Genomic DNA, 18,450 nt, shown 5'->3' with positions numbered 1-18,450 from the left:
CAGCTGTTAAGTTCCACCAGAGAATCACAAAAATAGATTATGCTCTCATAAATCTCCTTAAAAGGGGAAAGGATTCAGTGTTGCATGCCATGTTTTATAAACTTATATAGATTATACTTTTGCTTACGGATCTTCAGAAATACATATCTATCAGTCACCTTGATCTGGCTTGCTACCCTTATAGTTTATAACTAACTATAGGTTATTCCCATAAAATTATTACAAATATATTGGAACCCAGTTTATGAGCATCAGTTCTGATTATCCTGAAACAGTTCAACACAGTGGCCCCCAACCGTTTGGCTACCAGGTATTGGTTCTGTGGAGAGAGGTTTTTCTGTGGACCGGAGGAGGCGTGGTTTTGCATCCTGCCTGCATCCAACGGATGGGGCTTCACCTGTTTGCGCAGCCCGGTGCCGGTCCATGGACCGGGGGTTGGGGACCCCTGGTGTAACAGAAACATTTTACCTGCTTCAAAGAGGTAAACAGTCTGTTCTTATGAGAGGCAAACATTATTATTTAAGTACCTTTTCCAATAATATTACAAAAGTTGTTACTCAAGGATGCAGTTAAATATAATTATTAAGGCAAAGCCTTACCTCTTTTGTGCTGCTAGATGTGTTAGAACTGCAGTTCTCCAGTACTACCAGAAGTAGTATTTGGTTTTCTACAAAAAACTCTCTGAAGGATTGTTTTTTTTTTCCATAGATATGATGTTCATAAAACATGATATGCAAGATAATGTAATGTCCATTCTTTCTGATATAAAACTCATTGTGCTCAATAGGACACGCTTCCTTCATCCTTACTAAGTTTGCAACCTAACTGTTTCTGTTTCTATATTACAACTGTAGTGTGGGAGCCACCTTCCTATAAGCCTATTCTGTACAAACTGTGTCTACACTTAGAAACCACAATGCATACTTAGCTATTTGTTATTTGGTCTGAAAAGGGAAAAATATTACTAATTTCTATGAACTAATATAAGGATATAATACACAACAGTCTGTGAGTACATTACTGTATCATATACTGTATACTATATCATATACTATATAAGGATGGATTTGATTTAAATCACTAGTAAAAAAGGGGGATGACGACAGAGAATGAGGTGGTTGGATAGAGTCACTGAAGCAGTAGGCGTGAGCTTAAATGGACTCCAGAGGATGGTAGAGGACAGGAAGGCCTGGAGGGTTGCGATGGGTCCATGTACTATATGTATACTAGGCTTCTGGAAAAGTAACTCAACAACTAAGGAGCCCTAGTTACTATCAGTGTTGTCTTTGGATAATGAACCAGTTTAATGGAAAATTATGTCCCTTTATATGTGCCAGGTTTTAAACAAACAGATTCTTGCTATTTATCATCTCCTGACTCTAACAAATAGCCAAACTAGAGTCATTTAAATTTTAGCATAAACATGCTATGTCTCTACAAGTTGTTCAAAGGAATAAAATGCTCGCAAGGACAGTGAAGTTAAAGAACAAAATCAATTTTATATCTTTCTATAGAAAATAAACTTTATAGTTCAGAAGGCAGTCCTTTACTTTCTCTGACTAAAGGAATTAAACCCACCATTAACTGAATGAATAATATCTAATAGGAAACATTTATATCCAAGTCCCTGGCTGCAAAGGAAGGCCTACCTTGTTTTATTATGCTTTTCTTTATTGTGCTTCACAGGTATTGTGGGTTTTCTTTACAAAACACTCCACCAGCAAAAAGATTATGACTTGCCAAAGGCTCAGATTTAGCATTTTTTAACAACAAAGTATTTTTAATTAAGGTATATACGTTGTGGGTTTTTAGATATAACTACTGCACACTTAAAGAGACTACAGTGTAGTGTAAACATACATTTTATATGCAACGTAAAACAAAAACAAAAATCTTATGTGTCGCTATTTACTTTATTGCAGTGGTCTGGAACTGAACTTGTAGTATCTCCAAAGTATGCCTTAGACAAAATGTTAGGACTCTACCAAGTTCTGAACAGGAGAATTTCATCCAAAAGGAGCTTAAGAATTTTTGCAGCATTTATAAAAGGCTGATAATTAGTGTTTATGTTAGCTGCTGCTGTCCTGACAGCAACAAAGTGGGAGAACCTAGGCATAAAGTCACTTGGTTGAACTGAGCAGCTATATAAATTAAATAAAACACATGTAATATATTGAAATTGCTCACTTGGAAAGGATAGTTGTGAAAGTTTACTGCATTAGCAATTAGCTAATTAACAAGTGGAGGAAATCCCATAGTCCTATTGTATTGTATTCTGTTCTGTTCTGTTCCCTTTCCTTCCATTCCGTTCCATTTTCTTTCTTCTCTCTTTCATCTCTCTCTTTCATCTCTCTTTCATCTCTCTCTCTCTCTCTCTCTCTCTCTCTCACACACACACACACACACACACACACACACACACACACACCTCGAACTCTGTTACTTTAAACTTCTTTTAGCCAGGCACCACATCCTGAGAATCAGAGCAGAGAAAGAAAATAATATCATTAATGAGAAAAAATGCTGGGACCAGAGGTGTTGGATAATGTGCTTCAAACTAAATGTAGTTTGTATGCTCCAGAATTGGAGGACTTTGGCCAAAAAAGTTTACCAAGCAAGTTTTCTAGAATCAGGATGAATAAGAATATGTAAAATGAGAATTTGTTCCTTCCTATTTACTTTTTGGGGGGAGAAGGGGAAGAATGGAGGAATGATAGGCAAAAAATGGAAGGGGAATATAAATTCTATAGATTTTGCTCTATTTATTTATGATGGTCTACGACCATAATATAAATTTGATTTGCTCTCTGCGTTCTGAAAACAGCCCTGAGCATAGTAGAAAACATACCATAATGTTTTACTTACATTGAAACATTCACTTTCTGATTTTTCCAACTTACTTTCCACTGATGTAGGTCATGCACCTGTACAGAATGTAGTGAGCAATAGTCCATATTCAAGCTGAAAGAGGACTATGCTTGCATCAAACATCAGTCAATCAGAATAAAGCTGGAAGGGATCTTGGAGATCTTCTAGTCCAACCCCCTGCTCAAGCAGGAGACCTTATACCATTTCAGACTGTCTCTTCTTAAAAACCTCCAATGATGCAGCACCCACAACTTCTGAAGGCAAGCTGTTTCACTGGTTAATTGTCCTTACTGTTAGGAAGTTTCTCCTTAATTGCACGTTGCCTTCCTCCTTGATTAGGAGATCCTTTGTTTCTTGTCCTGCCCTCTGGTGCTTTGGAAACTAAATTGACCCCTTCTTCTTTGTGGCAACCTTTCAAATACTGGAATACTGCTATCATATCACTCCCAGTCCTTCTTTTCTTTAGACTAGCCAAACCCAAATCCTTCAACTGTTCTTCATATGTTTTAGTCTGTAGGGCTTTAATCATCTTAGTTGCTCTTCTTTGCACTTTTCCAAAGTCTCAACATCTTTTTTTGTAATGTGGTGACCAAAACTGGATGCAGTATTCCAGGTGTGGCCTTACAAAGGCTTTATAAAGCAGTACTAATATTTTATCAGTTTACACAATTTTCTTTTTTCAAGAATACTAGACTGCCTTGCCAGTCCATGGCCCAAAATTTTGGCTGTTTTGGTCATATGAGCATAAGAACACTAAAAGTTTGAAGAACTCTGGATTATTGGTATCTCATTTTCTTTCAAGGTAACAGCAAAAAGTAACATTCTATAGACCAGTGTTTCTCAACTTTGGCCACTTTTAAGATGTGTGAACATCAACTCCCAGAATTCCCTAGACAGCCATACTGGCTGGGGAATTCTGGGAGTTGACGTCCACACATCTTAAAAGTGGCCAAGGTTGAGAAACACTGCTATAGACAGTAATAATTTGTTTTACTTGTTCTATTCATAACTATTCTAGGCCAAATCTGCTGAGATTCTAAATAATTGTAACCAATATATGTGTCTGTGTGTTGCCCCTTACCAAAAGCTGTATGTTTTTAACAGCTTAATCTTCCTCAATCTCATAACTCATATTTAAATTGTAGGCTGGAATAAATTTCTAAATGGGCATCTGTAGGTGGAACAAGCAAGAAAAAATGACAAAACAGGTACCGCAACATTGCAACGGAAACTGCATCTCTTTTGTATCAGTGTTGTAAGATTCTGTGGACCTTTCTGAGTTCGTATGTGGAGAAGTAGACCAATATCACAGAAACCTTCATTTACTTCTATTCAAACAATTTCCCGAGTTCTATAACTCTCTGCGCTGACTATTATGACTTATAATACAATAAATACTCACCTATTGCAGTGGAGTTCTTGGGAAGCTCAGGATAAAGTCTGTTCGATGTTCTTGGAGCTAGAGAAGAATTCAGAACATTACTACGTTAGTTAACACATTCTATATGATGGTTTCTTCCTTTCCTATTAACAAAGCTAAAACTATTGGCCCAAGCTAGTCAGGAACTACAGTATTAAGAAAAAAAAGAGAGGAGACTAAATACTAGCTTACCACAAGAAAGAATTCATAAAGCAACAAAAGAGAAAGCCCAGTCTTAATAGGTGGTGGTGATTATTTGATACAGCACATTGTGTTTTCACAAAGCAGAAATTTAAAAAGATTATGGGAGGAAATTGAATTTTTCTTTAAAAATAAATAATGGAAAATTGATGAGGGTGAAGTTGAAACATTTCATGTATCAAGAAGAAAATAATCTCCACTGTCCTCAACCAGATCAGTGTAAGAAAAATAAAAAGATTTTCAGATTTGATTCAATGTATTATAATTTCAGTTTGTGATTTATACTGTATTTACAATGAACTTAATTATGTACTCTTAATAGTAATTCCTAGTTTTGTAAATCATGTAGTTTATAATTCATAAGTAATTAATGATATACTAGAACACTGTAATCCTCATAATAGCATAGATCCTTTATTTGTATGTTAGTTTACATTTTATTCTTTTTACATGTTTTCTCTGTTTATACTGTTCCTCTAAAGTCTTTCATTACGAAGTAGAAAACAAAGATAATAATGAAGAGGAAGAATTAGAGTGTATGTTAAAACTTGCTTTAACATGCTTAACTCCTGATGGAAAGACATTACTGAAATAGGCTTAGATTAAAATGAAAAAATTGCAATGAATATTCTACTAACTGATTCAAAAGTCCTCTATTATTCTATTGTATGAATACGGAAATTCAGTCACTACTTAAACAACCCTTGTGTTAAAGAGGTGGATTTCATTTGTTTTTGTTTGACCACAGGACAAGGAAGAACACTGTCAAATTCTGGAGTTGCTTCATTTATAACATCATTTCCAGGCTCACTGCCCTGGTTTTTTTCCTTTTTAAAATGGCTGTGCTTTATCAAGAAGTTTTTTTTTTTAACAGTACTATATGTATTTGCATTTTTCTTTTAGTGTTATGAATGTATCTTGACTGCCACTGTTTGCCTAGCAGCCCTTTGACTTGGGACAGAGATCACAAGGTCTACTGGAACTCAACTCAATAACAGAATATAATACAACACAATGTTACTTTGAACCAAGGAAAAAGAAGTGAAAACATTACAATGTTCTTAAAGAAAAACAACCAGCAGATCAACCATGAAATGTTGTCATGAAGCATCCTTTTTGTGGCAACATGTGATGTGATGTGTTCCCATAAAATTGCACTTTATAACCTTATCACTTGGCAAAGGAAATTGCAGTCTCAATTGCCATCATAACGTGAGGACTACTTGTACACCAAACTGGCTCCAGATGTCATTTACTGTCTCTTTTATCTGCTAAAGGTTCTTGCATTCCTTGGCCAACTTTATCTTTGCCGTACTGTCTAAAAGTAGCCTTAGTTACAATACATATCACTGTTTCAAACATTCACTATGAATGAGTCAGATTACTCCAAACCCTCTCTCTCTATGTCCAAAAGGTTTCATCATTTTAAAAAGAACAGTCAAAGGTCAGAAAGAAGACTGGGAAAAGCAGAGCACTATAATTTCCCCTCAGCTTCTGATTAAACTTTTCTCAGGAAAATGGAGGTCCAGGTAACTGGAACAGAAAAAATATATTTCTCAGGACTCTTCTGTTTCTGAAGAAATTGTTAAGATGTTTAGCAAGGATGTTGCACTACTGTAGATTTGATTTCTGTTTTCTATGTGGCCCCAAATCTTTGCTGCAAAAGGTGGGAACTATATATATTTTCAGCCATTATCTATCATTCAGGGTGGGTTCAAATATAGAATGTGTCAGCCTTGGAACCCATATTAGGCCGGAAGCTTCAATGCTGCCATCTCCTCATGTGTGGGAAAGTAGGAGGGGGATTTAGGAGAGGGGAGTTAGTAGACATAATAGCATTTTTTTCCTATCGGTCAAGGTTAGGGCAGTCCAGCATCTGGAGGAGGAGTGGTCAGGGGCTGGGCCAAGGCGAAACCGACAGTAATTGGAACATGTGACCAAAAGGGGAAAAAGGGATTGGTTTTGGGAGCTTTGTATTATTGAAGAAAAGCCCGGGTTTTTCAGATTCGGGATTTCCCAGATGTGCCAGTTTACCTATTGCTAGTAAAGAGAATTTTGGAAAATGCCTGCTTCTGCGTCTTTACTGGGAGTAGGGGGTTTTCTGGAACGCTGACAGCATGCTTTCCTTAGAATCTATTTGTGGTTTGTAATAATACTAAGAACAATCTTTCTCCAGAGACCTGCAGATCATTTTTTATTAGGAGCAATCCAGTTCTATCTAGAAGACTAGATTTCTTAATTAAGTTGAGTTATGTGATTTGGATGGCTCTGTAGTAGAACTTCTCCATAAATGAATGTCTGCATTTTAATATTTAGAGTTAAAAGTTATTTTTAATGTTTTATATTTTTCTTTGAAAAAAAAGTTTGATTTTGTTCATCTCTGAGGTAATTGGTCTATCTACCAAAAAGTCAAAAAAAGTGCTGGACCTTCCGTGTCACCTTGCACAAAGTAGCACTATTGGGGAAAAAAAGCATTTTTCAACAATATTGTGAATTACACATTACCTTCTGGTGGAATGTTTTGTGGTGTCCTACTTGGCTGTTGCTTTACATAATTCTGTCAGGAAAGGAAACAGCCAAAATCTTTATTATCAATATACATCATAAACAGTTTACTGATACCTTATAAACATACCGGATTACAACTGTCATAATTTCCTAGCCAATAAATGCTATTGGCTAAGTATGTGGGGAAAAAAAGATATGGAATAATTTTAGAATATGCACACGCTTTCTATGAGTAATTATTTTAGTCTGTGATTAGCTAATTCTGCATGAGTCTGACTCCCGCCTGAAAAAGTATACTGTCCCAGTTTATGGATACTACATTGTTAAATTTGGCTCTTTCTCTGGAGGCCTGGATATCAAGAGCAGCTCTCCACCACTTAAAGCTCACATGTCACCTACAACTCCTCAACTGAGACAGCTTACACTTCATTATCCAAGCACTAGTAACAAGTCTTTGAGTCCACTGTAACACATCCTAACAAGGGGCTACCTTGTTAATGCAATCATAACTACCAGCTGGAATTGAACAGAGCATTGGAATATCTTTATGGTTTTCATGTACTATTGGAAACACTGGTCACTCAAGAGTATCTGCCTCCTATTTTCACATGTTTACCTACTCTGGGAGATTAAATAGAATAGACCAGGATGTCCCAAAGGTGATTTTTCTTTTCTTTTTAAGAAAAAGTCTTACAATATAAAATACAAAAATACAAAAGCAAATAGTAGGGAACAAACGGAAGGGAAAGGGGATAGAGAAAAGTGTAGGAAAGAAGAGGGGGGAGGTGTTGACTTCCGACTCCCTCTGATGCAGTAGAATAAGACAGTAACATCAAACCTCAACTTTTTAACTTTTCCATAATAGTATAAACTAGCCTTATCTATAACAACAAATCTATCTAATCAGTAAAACCCAAAATCAAAATTTCATTTCTCCCCCACTTCAAACACAAAGTCCAGAAGCAGTTTCCAAGTAGAAACAAAAGATGTTCTTTTCTTTAATCAAAGCAGTCAATTTAGCCATCTCTGCCAGCTCCATCAACTTTTGCAGCCATTCGTCCATTGTGGGAGTCTAAATGTCCTTCCATTTTTGTGCATAAAGTAGTCTTGCTGCCATCGACATATATATTATCAAAGATCCAAAAAAAAAAAAAAAAAATCCATTAAGCCCAAAAGAGAAGTTTCTGGTTTTATCTTTATATTCACTTTAAGAATTCCGCCTTTTTCAAGGGGCAACTGGACTTTCTTTGTTTTTCCTTGAAGACCTTTCGCTTCTCATCCAAGAAGTGAATGTCTTCGAGGAAAAACAAAGAAAAAAGCACCTTTGGGACAACCATGACCTGGATGGTTGAGAATCCCCATAGACAATACAGAAGGATCTGCTTCAGATTGTATGCCAAACAATTTAAAATCTCTACTAGTTAACTAGTTAAAATCTCTACTAGTTAAGTCCTAGTTAAGAATGGGGGGAAGGGGAATGGCAGTTAATTTAAGAAAGCCCTTTTCATTCTTTTATATTTGCAGGTATAAATTTGTAAAAGCACTTTTCAGGGCTTTTGTCATGATACTACTGGCAGAGGTAGATTTCATTGCCCTCGTTCAACTGAAACAATAAGTGGTTAGAAGTACAGAAAATATACATCATAAGAAGGAACTAAGCAGGCATGAAGCAGGTTAACACAAACCTTTCTTGGTTCTTTGGCCACTGGTGCACTACTGTAGCTTCTTCCTTCCTCAACTTCATATTGAAGAGTAAAAGATTCAAGGATATCATAAAGATCTTGTGCCTGAAGTGGAGGAGAAATATCACCAAACAAAATGGCACTGGCACGAATATCTCGGCCATAGAACCTAAAAAGAAACAAACAAAAATCCTTTATGTTAGTCCACAAGGTTTTATTTGTTTTTTAAAGAAAATTTATACTCAGGTTACAAAGTTGGGGGGGTGGGAGAGATGGGAAACAACACTTCATGTTCCTAGTAAACTGAAGTAAACACTTAATGTTCCTAGTAAACTTTCATTGCATGCTAACTAAATATGAAACCTGCATGTTGCAATAAGTAGGATCTGGGCTGTTGCACTGAGTGTTCAGGTTTGAGCCATGGCCTCTTTCAGGATGTTCCAATATCTGTGCATTTATGATCTACATTAGTTAGAGTCCCTCCCATAAATATACAAAGTCTTGGAAGAATGTAGATAAACAAAACCTTCAAACATTTATATGTGTGCCAGAAGCGTGCATAAAACAAGATGCTCAGTATTTCATGATTAAGTAACCAGACTTTCTACAAACTATAATCCTTTAGTAATTTCTTCCAGGTAAAGCATTTCATGCTGCATTTTTATTACAAACTGGTTTTCTATGTAATAAATATCTCAAAACTGATCATCACTGTCATATTATCAATATTCCTTGTCATAAATGCAAAGCTACTTTGAAACTATTCCAGTTCTAATCCAATTTAAAGATGCTGATGGCTGAATTTAACATTTCCTCCTGTTATTTCATATAAACCACATGCAGCATTTTCAAGAGATAATTTTTAAAAACAAAACACTTTTGTTTATATTATGGCTTTTTTACACCACAGGATGTAAATATTGAACTCAGCACATTGGGCTATTCATTTAAACATACTTGCTGTTGGTTTCTTTTCTTTCAATTAAGCAAGTTCCTTCCAAAGAGACTCCAGCAAATAGGCCTCGAGATTTGCAATACGTATACACAGCAGCAGAGCTCCGCAGTGCCACATCCCCTTCTAGATTTCTAAGAAAGGTAAAAAACATTATGAATAGAATAGAATAGAATAGAATAGAATAGAATAGAATAGAATAGAATAGAATAGAATAGAATAGACTTTATTGTCACTTTGAATGTACACTAATCGGCATACATTTTTGCATACAGCTCTCAAAGGATCACCACCTCCAATATACACCATATAAACATGACAAAATTAATAAATACAAAATTATGGATATAGCTACATATATAGGACACAGAGAAACAACACAGTCTAGTTCAGATGTATACTTGTACATGGCGAGTAAAACGAATCTTGCAACTTTACCAGCCAGATGGCGTAGGGAACAAAGCTGTTTCAGAATCTGGTAGTCCTGGTAGAAATACTTCATATTTCTAGTTAGATTCATATATATTTTCTATACTTGGGGACAGGTGCTTAAACTTCCTTTCACCTTTCCCCATCCAAACTAGATTGCTGGAAAGTGACAACAATAGCAATAAACTACACCCTCAGAAGATGACAGCACCCATCAACCTTGGATTTCTGATCAGCAAGTGGATGGGACACCAAAAGGAAATCTCAGCACTTCAGCCTAGATTAGGAAGTTGAAAATAACTTCTAAAAGAAGGCAAGGCAAAACCACTCTCCTATTGCTATTGTGAAATCTGCACGATCATGGCAATACGTTTATCTGGAATTGAACTCAACTCAAGGAAGGCTTGTTTTTCTAGTAAACTATTAATTGAATCTTATAATTAGATATAATGGAAGTAGTTAATTGGAAAATCCCTAGTTAAAAGCTATCATGGCACTAAAATGCTGAGTCAATAATCCCCAGCAAATGTTAAAAGCTGAACTGTTTCGGAGAAGCTTGCCTTAAGTTTACATCTGCTTTCTTGCCATTTTCTGTGTTTTTCTATGGGTTTTGACATGATTATTTTTGCTATTGTTATTATTCAAATTGGATTTAAGCTAATGGTGGTTATTTTAAAATCTCAGTGGGCAACTGAGAGACTGATTGCAACAGGGCAGAAATATAATTAATAAAAAAAATAAACATTATTCTAACTAATATCAACATATTTATTAAACCTTACTGAACTTTTAATTTCATTGTTGCTCAACTTTGTATTGTGTGCCAATTATGCCCTTTCCTGGTTAGGGAGGCTCTCCGCTAGGCCTCATGCTCTGGTCATCTGCTGTTTGGAGCATTGTAATGTGTTCTACATGGAGCTACCCTTGAAAAGTATCCAGAAGCCTCAGCTGGTATAAAATGCGGCCGTGTGGGCAATTTTAAGCACCCAAAGAATGACACCTGTAAAATCTCTGCCAAACTTGTCATTGCTTCAAGAAAGGTGGTACATGAGGCAAAAGTGCAAGTGTTTTGCAGAATTTTTAGTACTGAAAGATTTGCCTCAGTGAAATTTTATCCAAGTCATGTTATCACTCCAAAATAAACCTTGGTACACAAATTACTTCCTTTTAGGTTCCTTCTTAAAATATTTTGCAGTTTCAAAACATATCACAGTCATCTATTAAAAGAAATACTTCCAAAGATCTGAAAAAAAAACCAACAACTACTGTTTGATAATCAAGTCTAGAACTTATAGAAAGTAAGCAAAAATAAGTTCATGGACTGTACATCTTTTATTCATTAGATTTTTATCCCGTCTTTATTACTTTATAAGTAACTCAAGGCAAAGAATATACGTAATACTTCTTCCTCCTCCTATTTTCCTCACAACAATAATCCTGTGAGGTGATTGGGCTGAGAGTGACTGGGCCAAAGTCAAGCAACCAGCTTTCATGCTTAGGGCAAGACTAGTACATGCAGTCAGCTAGTTTCTAGCCTGGTGCCTCAACTACTACACCAAATTGACTCTTTTCATATTTTCTTCTCTAAAAGTAAAGAAAAAAAGGAAAAAGAAGAGGAAGGGGAAGAGAAGAGAAATATTAATAACGTGTACAGATGAAAAGAAGCACTTGATGAGCCTTCAGGTAGTCATTAGTGAGTGGTTTGAGTCCAGAGCCTGAAAAAGTTGTAACTGCCTTATTCTGTTCCCTTTTGCACGCAAATGTTCTGACATGGAGAAACATTAATTCAGGTGAATTCCCTCAGGCGCTGGGAATTGGTACAGGAGCCAGGGAAGTGGCATTACATGTTTTGCCCGAATGACTCTCCAAGCGTAAGATGAACAGTACAATTTTCAATTTTCAGGAAACAATTAAATAAGGAGCACAGAAAGAGTTTCAGGCACTCTGACTTTACAGGATATTAATGATACTTACCTCCCTAAAGGTCCAATTGCCACCGTGAAATTTCCTCCCAGAGTAAGATTTCCACCTTTTGCAAAAGCTTCAACTGCTCTTTCATGGTTCAATATTATTACAAGATCTGATATCTGATGGCAGCAGTTTGGGGGTGGAATAGGAGAGAAAAAAAGAATTTAATGTTAGTCTTTTTCCAGAACCAAACTATGGGTTGTTGAAAAAAAAATCTTGGCTAGTGCTAAGGTAAACAATAAAATGCCTGTTGCTGTTTGTCAAGATACATTACAGGCACATACAAGACTACTGTACCTATTTTTTTAATGTTAAGAATATAAGAATTCATGAGATTTCAGCAATCTTAAATTATTTTTTTGTCATTTTGTAGTGAAATCTCATGCAACTTTGGCAGTTGTGATTGATATTCTTTGTTAGGAATCACAACTGGGGCAATAGGTGAGGAACCTAGGTCAGACTGATCACCTCCAACTCAGTATAATGTAATAACAAAACCACTGTGTGTGAGAGACAGAGGGGGGAGCGATTTCTTGAATTCTTTCTCAATGTGGTTTGATAATTCCCTAGGATCAATGAAGTAACTTAAGTAGCTATCATCTTATGGTAAATTAAAGGAAGACAAACTCTTTATTAGGAACTGAAATATAAACATTCATTCTGAACTTGTCTGAATGTTGTCTTCACTTGCCTTGACACAACCAGAAAGGAATTAAATGCAATTCCCAAACACTGCTGCAGAAAAGCAGCATTTCTTTGAGTGAAAGGGAGTGATAAGGTTGACTTTGAAAAGAGCAGAAAAAATCTTGGAGAGGAAAAGAAAAGGAAGAATTATTAGGCTGAGAAGTATGCTTGAGCAAACCTGCTGAAACCCTCATTATTTATCAAACCAGAAAAATCATATGGCCTATAATGATCTATGGTAGATGCAGGATTTGCCAAATGACTAGTTAGTTGCTGTGAAACTGTATCACCATCCTATAAACTATATGAATGCTTGAAAAGCCCACACACATCACTTCTAGTGGGATATAGCTGAAAGCTCATGTGTCAAAGGCTATTTCCCACCAAGTCAACCTGGATAACCTGGCTCAGTAGTAATAACTGAGAGAGGGATCTTGGAGTCCTAGTGGACAGTCACTTAAATATGAGCCAGCAGTGTGTTGCAGCTGCCAAAAGAGTCAATGCAATTCTAGGCTGCATTAACAGAGGGATAGAATCAAGATCATATGAAGTGTTAGTATCACTTTATATTGTCCTTGTTAAGGCCACACTTGGAAAATTGCATCCAGTTTTGGTCACCACAACACAAAAAAGATGTTGAGAATGCAACATCATAGAAGGAGTGTAAAGAAGAGCAATAAAGATGATAAGGGGGATGGAAGCTAAAACATATGAAGAATGGTTGCAGGAATTGAAAAGGACTAGGTGTAAACTGATAGCAGTGTTCCAATATTTGAGGGACTGCCATAAAGAAGAAGGGTGGGGGGGGGGTTGTCAACCAATTCTCCAAAGCACCAAGGCAGGACAAGAAGCAAGGGATAGAAATTAATCAATGGGAGAACCAACCTAGAACTAAGGAGAAATTTCCTGACAGTTATAACAATTAATCAGTGGAATGACTTACCTCCAAAAGTTGTGGGTGTTCCAGCACTAGATGTTTTTAAGAAGAGATTGGACAACAGTTTGTCTAAAATTGTATAGGGTTTCCTGGTTGAGCAGAGGGTTGGACTAGAAGGTCCAATATCCCTTCCTATTCTGTTATTTTATTAGAGACCCTGGCATGGTTCTTCAACTCACAAAAACTTCTGAGCAAGCTTCACTTTCTAATTTTCTAATTTTACAATAGCTTTTATTTCCTTCCAGAAAACAGTAATAGTGGGAGACTGGATGGATAAAGCACAGCCAGAGGAACAGTTGTGTCATCCCCACCAATTTACTTCAGTTCATTGCTTGGCTTTGATAATTGACAACTGCAAGACAAATGTGGGCAATACAATTGTTTTGAATCAAAACCTCAGGATCCTGTAGCAAAATCAATTAATCACCATATAGAGGTACCCTGCTCTTCTTTTAATCCACAAACTTTGATACATTATTTTCTTATTTTCATCTTGGAATATAATTCTTAAAGAAAGCAGAATACATCTGCATAACTGGATAAATGAATTTGCAAACTACTGGTTATGAAGCTACTATCCACTGTAAATATTGGTTCTTCCAGGGCATAACGTATATCAGTGCAGAGTAAACTCCCATGGAATTGTTTTGAAAATATAAATAAATATGGAAAGAAAATGAATGTAAAAGCAAAAATATTGTATGCTTGGCTAAGATCTTATTAACACTGAGAGCTAACAACTTAAATCACCTCTGCAAAAAAGAAAAAAAAAATGGGATTCCAGAAAATGCAATCTCTCTAACATTATTGGATCATATTAAATCTAGTAAATCTAGTTAAATCTAAATCTAGTTAAAATCCTCTGCTCCCTTGGATCATAAAGAATGACTCTCACTTGGTTCACTGTTGCTGTTTTGCATATTGCATGACTTTTAAAACATTACCAAATATTTCAGATTGTAATTTACTGGACTCATCTTTTTAGTCATTTTTAGAACTATTAAATGTAACATCACAATTTAATACTCACCTCAATACCTATTTCAAATCCACCACCAAGGCCAGCAATTCCTATGGCAGAAGGAGCAGACCAGCCTATAAAGGTAATTTAGAGAAACCTTGTGACTATGCTGACTGCTTAATTTTGATACAGTAAAAATCGAAAGATGGTAGAAACAGTTTTCAAGAATGCAGTGATATTCCAATGAGAACAAGAGAAGAAACAAAGCTTATCTAAGTATGAAAAATAGTAGAAAGCAAAGTCACCTCACCAAAACTTTGTTCCCTATGCCATCTGTCTGGTAAACTCGCAAGATTTGTTTTCCTCGCCATGTACATGTATACATCCGAACCAGTGGTGAAATCTAAAATTTGTTACTACCGGTTCTGTGGGCGTGGCTTGGTGGTAGGGGGGTAATGTGACTGGGTGGGCGTGGCCAATTTTTTTTTTACTTTTAAAACAATTTTTTACATGTAAAACCATGTAAAAAAATGCTTTCAAAATGTTCTGTCCCCGTCTCACACACGCACACAAACAGACAGCCGGGGGTTAAATAAACTGGCAGACAACCAATTCTTCCGATAAGAAGCTTGGCAGCAACCCAGTAGCTGCTTGCCAAGAACTTTACTCATTAAACAAAATACACACAGTCAAGAATTGTCCAGTTCGTAAAATAAATCCAAGGCCGATAATGTTGTTTCCAAAGATGCAGTGTGACTCGATAGTAGTTAGTTTTGTCCATCACAGAGTCTGAATGGCCACCTCACCCACTTTTATACCCTGTGGGGTGTGGTCCAGTGACTCAGCTTAATCTCTGGCACGCCTTTTCTTCTGTTGCGCGCGCTTATCTCTGCGATGCTGCCGAGGGTCCAGCCAAGACTCATTTCCCTCATCACTGTCCACCTGTGGCTGCGTGGACATGCTTGACCCCGGCCCTATCTCTTGCCCTTCGGCGGACACTGAAGGCATTGCCAGAGAGGAGGGTCCTGGAGAGGGAGGCCTTGCCAACTCCTCTCCTTCACTCTCGGAGACCTCTCCTGCCGATGACACAGGCTCAGGTAACGGAGCCACAACACAAAAGGCTCTGATGATCCCAGCTGAGTTGCCTGATCATCAGAGGGTTTTTAAAAAACCCTCTGCTGATCAGGCAATTCAGCTGGGATCGTCAGAGCTTGGATTGTCAGAGCCATTTAAAAGAAAAAAACTTTTTTTCTTTTAAATGGCTCTGACGATCCCAGCCGAGTTGCCTGATCGGCAGAGGGTTTTCTAAAAACCCTCTGACGATCAGGCAACTCGGCTGGGATCGTCAGAGCCTTTTGAAAGCATTTTTTTACATGGTTTTACACGTAAAAAATTGCTAATCAGGCAACTCAGCTGGGATCGTCAGCGGCATTTAAAAGAAAAAAGCCTCTGATAATCGCGCCGCTCAGCTGGGCATGGGGGGCGGGGGCAGGGATTTTTGCTACCGGTTCTCCGAACTGCCCGCCGCCATCGCTACATACTCACCCGAGCCGGTCCGAACTGGGAGCATTTGACCCCTGATCCGAACTACACTGTGTTGTTTCTCCATGTCATATAATATATATGGGTATATACATAATTTTGTATTTATTTATTTATTTATTTAGTCATGTTTATGTAGGTTATATTGGAGGTGGTGACCCTTTGAGAGCTGTGTGCAATGAAATTTCATTTTAATGTATGCCGATTAGTGTACATTCAAAGTGACAATAAAGTTATTCTAAGTTCTAAGTCTAACTCCATATCCACAAAAGAAAGAGACTGTTGTGTCAGGAGTATTTCTGGTAAGGACACAGGAAAGTGTGAAAGTATCAAAGGCAACTAGTTGTGTCCAACAAGGAACATAAAGGTACTAGCTTGGGCAGTGGTGGGTTGCCCCCGGTTCGGAAGAACCGGTAGTAAAACCGGTGGGAGGCTCTGCCCACTGACCCAGACGTCATCAAAGTTTATCTATGCATGCGCAAAAGTGAGCGCAATGTGAACTGGTAGTAAAGGTAAGTAGAACCCAGCCCTGAGCTTGGCATATTATGAAAGTAAATGGACACATGGGATGAAAAGATGTAACCATCCTATTAATGCTCTTAAGAGGAAGGACAAGAAAGAGCAGGTACTTAAGGTTTGTCTGGTGTACTAAATTAGGAAAGAAAAATTTACCTCCATTAGGCAGGCGAGCTAGTACTATCCCACTGCCTCCTCGAGCTGTTACCAAAAATCCTGCTTTGATAACGGACAAGATTGCAAGGCCTCTTGCTTTGGCAATTACATGGGCTACAAACAACAATACAATTAAAGATTACATCAGAGGTACTTTAAAAAAATATATTAACAAATGAATTTATATAGTCAATACCTGCCCCATTTTCTAGGTAGACGAAACAGGAAATATGACCAGATGAACTAACTCTCGTTATTTCTTTATGGTAAGTTTACATTAACAGAATCTTGCCAAGCCTGAAACTATTTCTCTCCCCCTCTACTTTCCCCTTTACCCAAGAAAACAGGGAGGATCTCTTCTGAGCCTCTAGCCCTATCCACATTCCTGCTGCAGGCTCAGCTGCCTTTTATTTGACAGTCACCTTGGCTGTGTCTCAATGTCCTGTGTAACAGTGTCATTCTCACATACCATTACAATATGCTGCTATTATGCTAACAACCAGTTGCAGACTTCCTGTTAGCAGTGAAGAGACCAACCTCTTTGCTTTTTCATTAGAAAACTGTTAAGAGTTAGAATAGATAGTCTCTACACCAAGGAAAATGGGGTTGAACTGATTCTAAATTGAAAGTAATTCGGTTCTGGTAAAGGTTTTAACTCCATTCAATCTATCTCAATAAATCTTATTAAACAGAACTCTAAGAGTGCTGGAGGTATGAGGAATTTTATTTTAGACAGCTACTGAAGTGCCTGAGAAAAGCTGCTTTTCTTCCAGGATCATGGGGCTGCCACAAAAATTCAGGAAAACCTGTCTTTCTTTTCAACAGTTGCAGGTACAGCCAACTCTTTTGCCCCTGTATTCTCTGGATCACCATTCTGCCTTCATATCTAAGGCACTAACACAGCCCTAATAATTACAGCATTCTTGAGAAAGAACTGTCAACTCAATGTAATGATTCCTTGTCATTTTACACTGATTTGGGTTTTCAGTTTATGTAGAGCTGTCTTGATTACTGTAGCTCTTTAGAAACTGAAGAGACTTGGTTCTGATTTAATTGAAAAAATAAGATTTGGATTCAGATTGATTCATTAGAGTATGCCATTAAATTAGTCATTTGTTTATTTTATATGGCCTGAATCCAATTTAACTCTAAATTTAACTCCCCATTTGAAGATGTTGTTACCAAAGTGGAAATTACTACTGTATGAGAATCAAAACTGAAAAAATAAGATCTCAGAACTGTCATACTTGAAGTCAGTCTTTAAAAGAAACACATTTTCCCCAAAAGACAAAAAGTAGTTTTCTATTACAAAAAATTCAAGCAGAAAAGGCCGTGGAAGGGCAAACTCTAAGGTCCATTTATTTGTAAGTTTTAGTTAATGGTATAAAAATATTACAATACTGCTGCTGTGTAGTTTTCTCTTCTAGGTATTTTGAGACAAAATTTTGCTTCATGAACAAGAAGCAATGAGGTCTGTTATCATTAATATTCTGAATGTCATCTGAATATTCAGGACAGCCGGGGAAGCAGTTATCTTTTAAGCTAGACCACATTATTTCTAAGGGCAAATGGAATAGGAAAGGAAGTGTGCCATAAAAATATTATTTCACAGTATTTTTTCAAAAT

General features: G+C 37.0%; 1 protein-coding gene across 1 annotated transcript in view; it reads right to left on the bottom strand.

Annotated features, from left to right (window-relative positions):
• SH3YL1 (SH3 and SYLF domain containing 1) overlaps positions 1-18,450 on the bottom strand; it is a 31,834-nt gene that overhangs the window by 4,277 nt on the left and 9,107 nt on the right. The window contains exons 3-9 of the mRNA XM_034436785.3: positions 16,825-16,938; positions 14,680-14,744; positions 12,035-12,147; positions 9,637-9,765; positions 8,683-8,848; positions 6,995-7,046; positions 4,271-4,327 (exon numbers count right to left, since the gene is read on the bottom strand). Coding sequence (XP_034292676.1) covers positions 4,271-4,327; positions 6,995-7,046; positions 8,683-8,848; positions 9,637-9,765; positions 12,035-12,147; positions 14,680-14,744; positions 16,825-16,938 — 696 coding nt within the window. The remainder of the gene's footprint in view (positions 1-4,270; positions 4,328-6,994; positions 7,047-8,682; positions 8,849-9,636; positions 9,766-12,034; positions 12,148-14,679; positions 14,745-16,824; positions 16,939-18,450) is intronic.

This window comes from Pantherophis guttatus, chromosome 1 (genome assembly GCF_059756535.1).
Source record: "Pantherophis guttatus breed Tessera chromosome 1, ASM5975653v1, whole genome shotgun sequence".
NCBI lineage: Eukaryota > Metazoa > Chordata > Lepidosauria > Squamata > Colubridae > Pantherophis > Pantherophis guttatus.
This window is presented reverse-complemented; position numbering and strand designations above follow the sequence as displayed.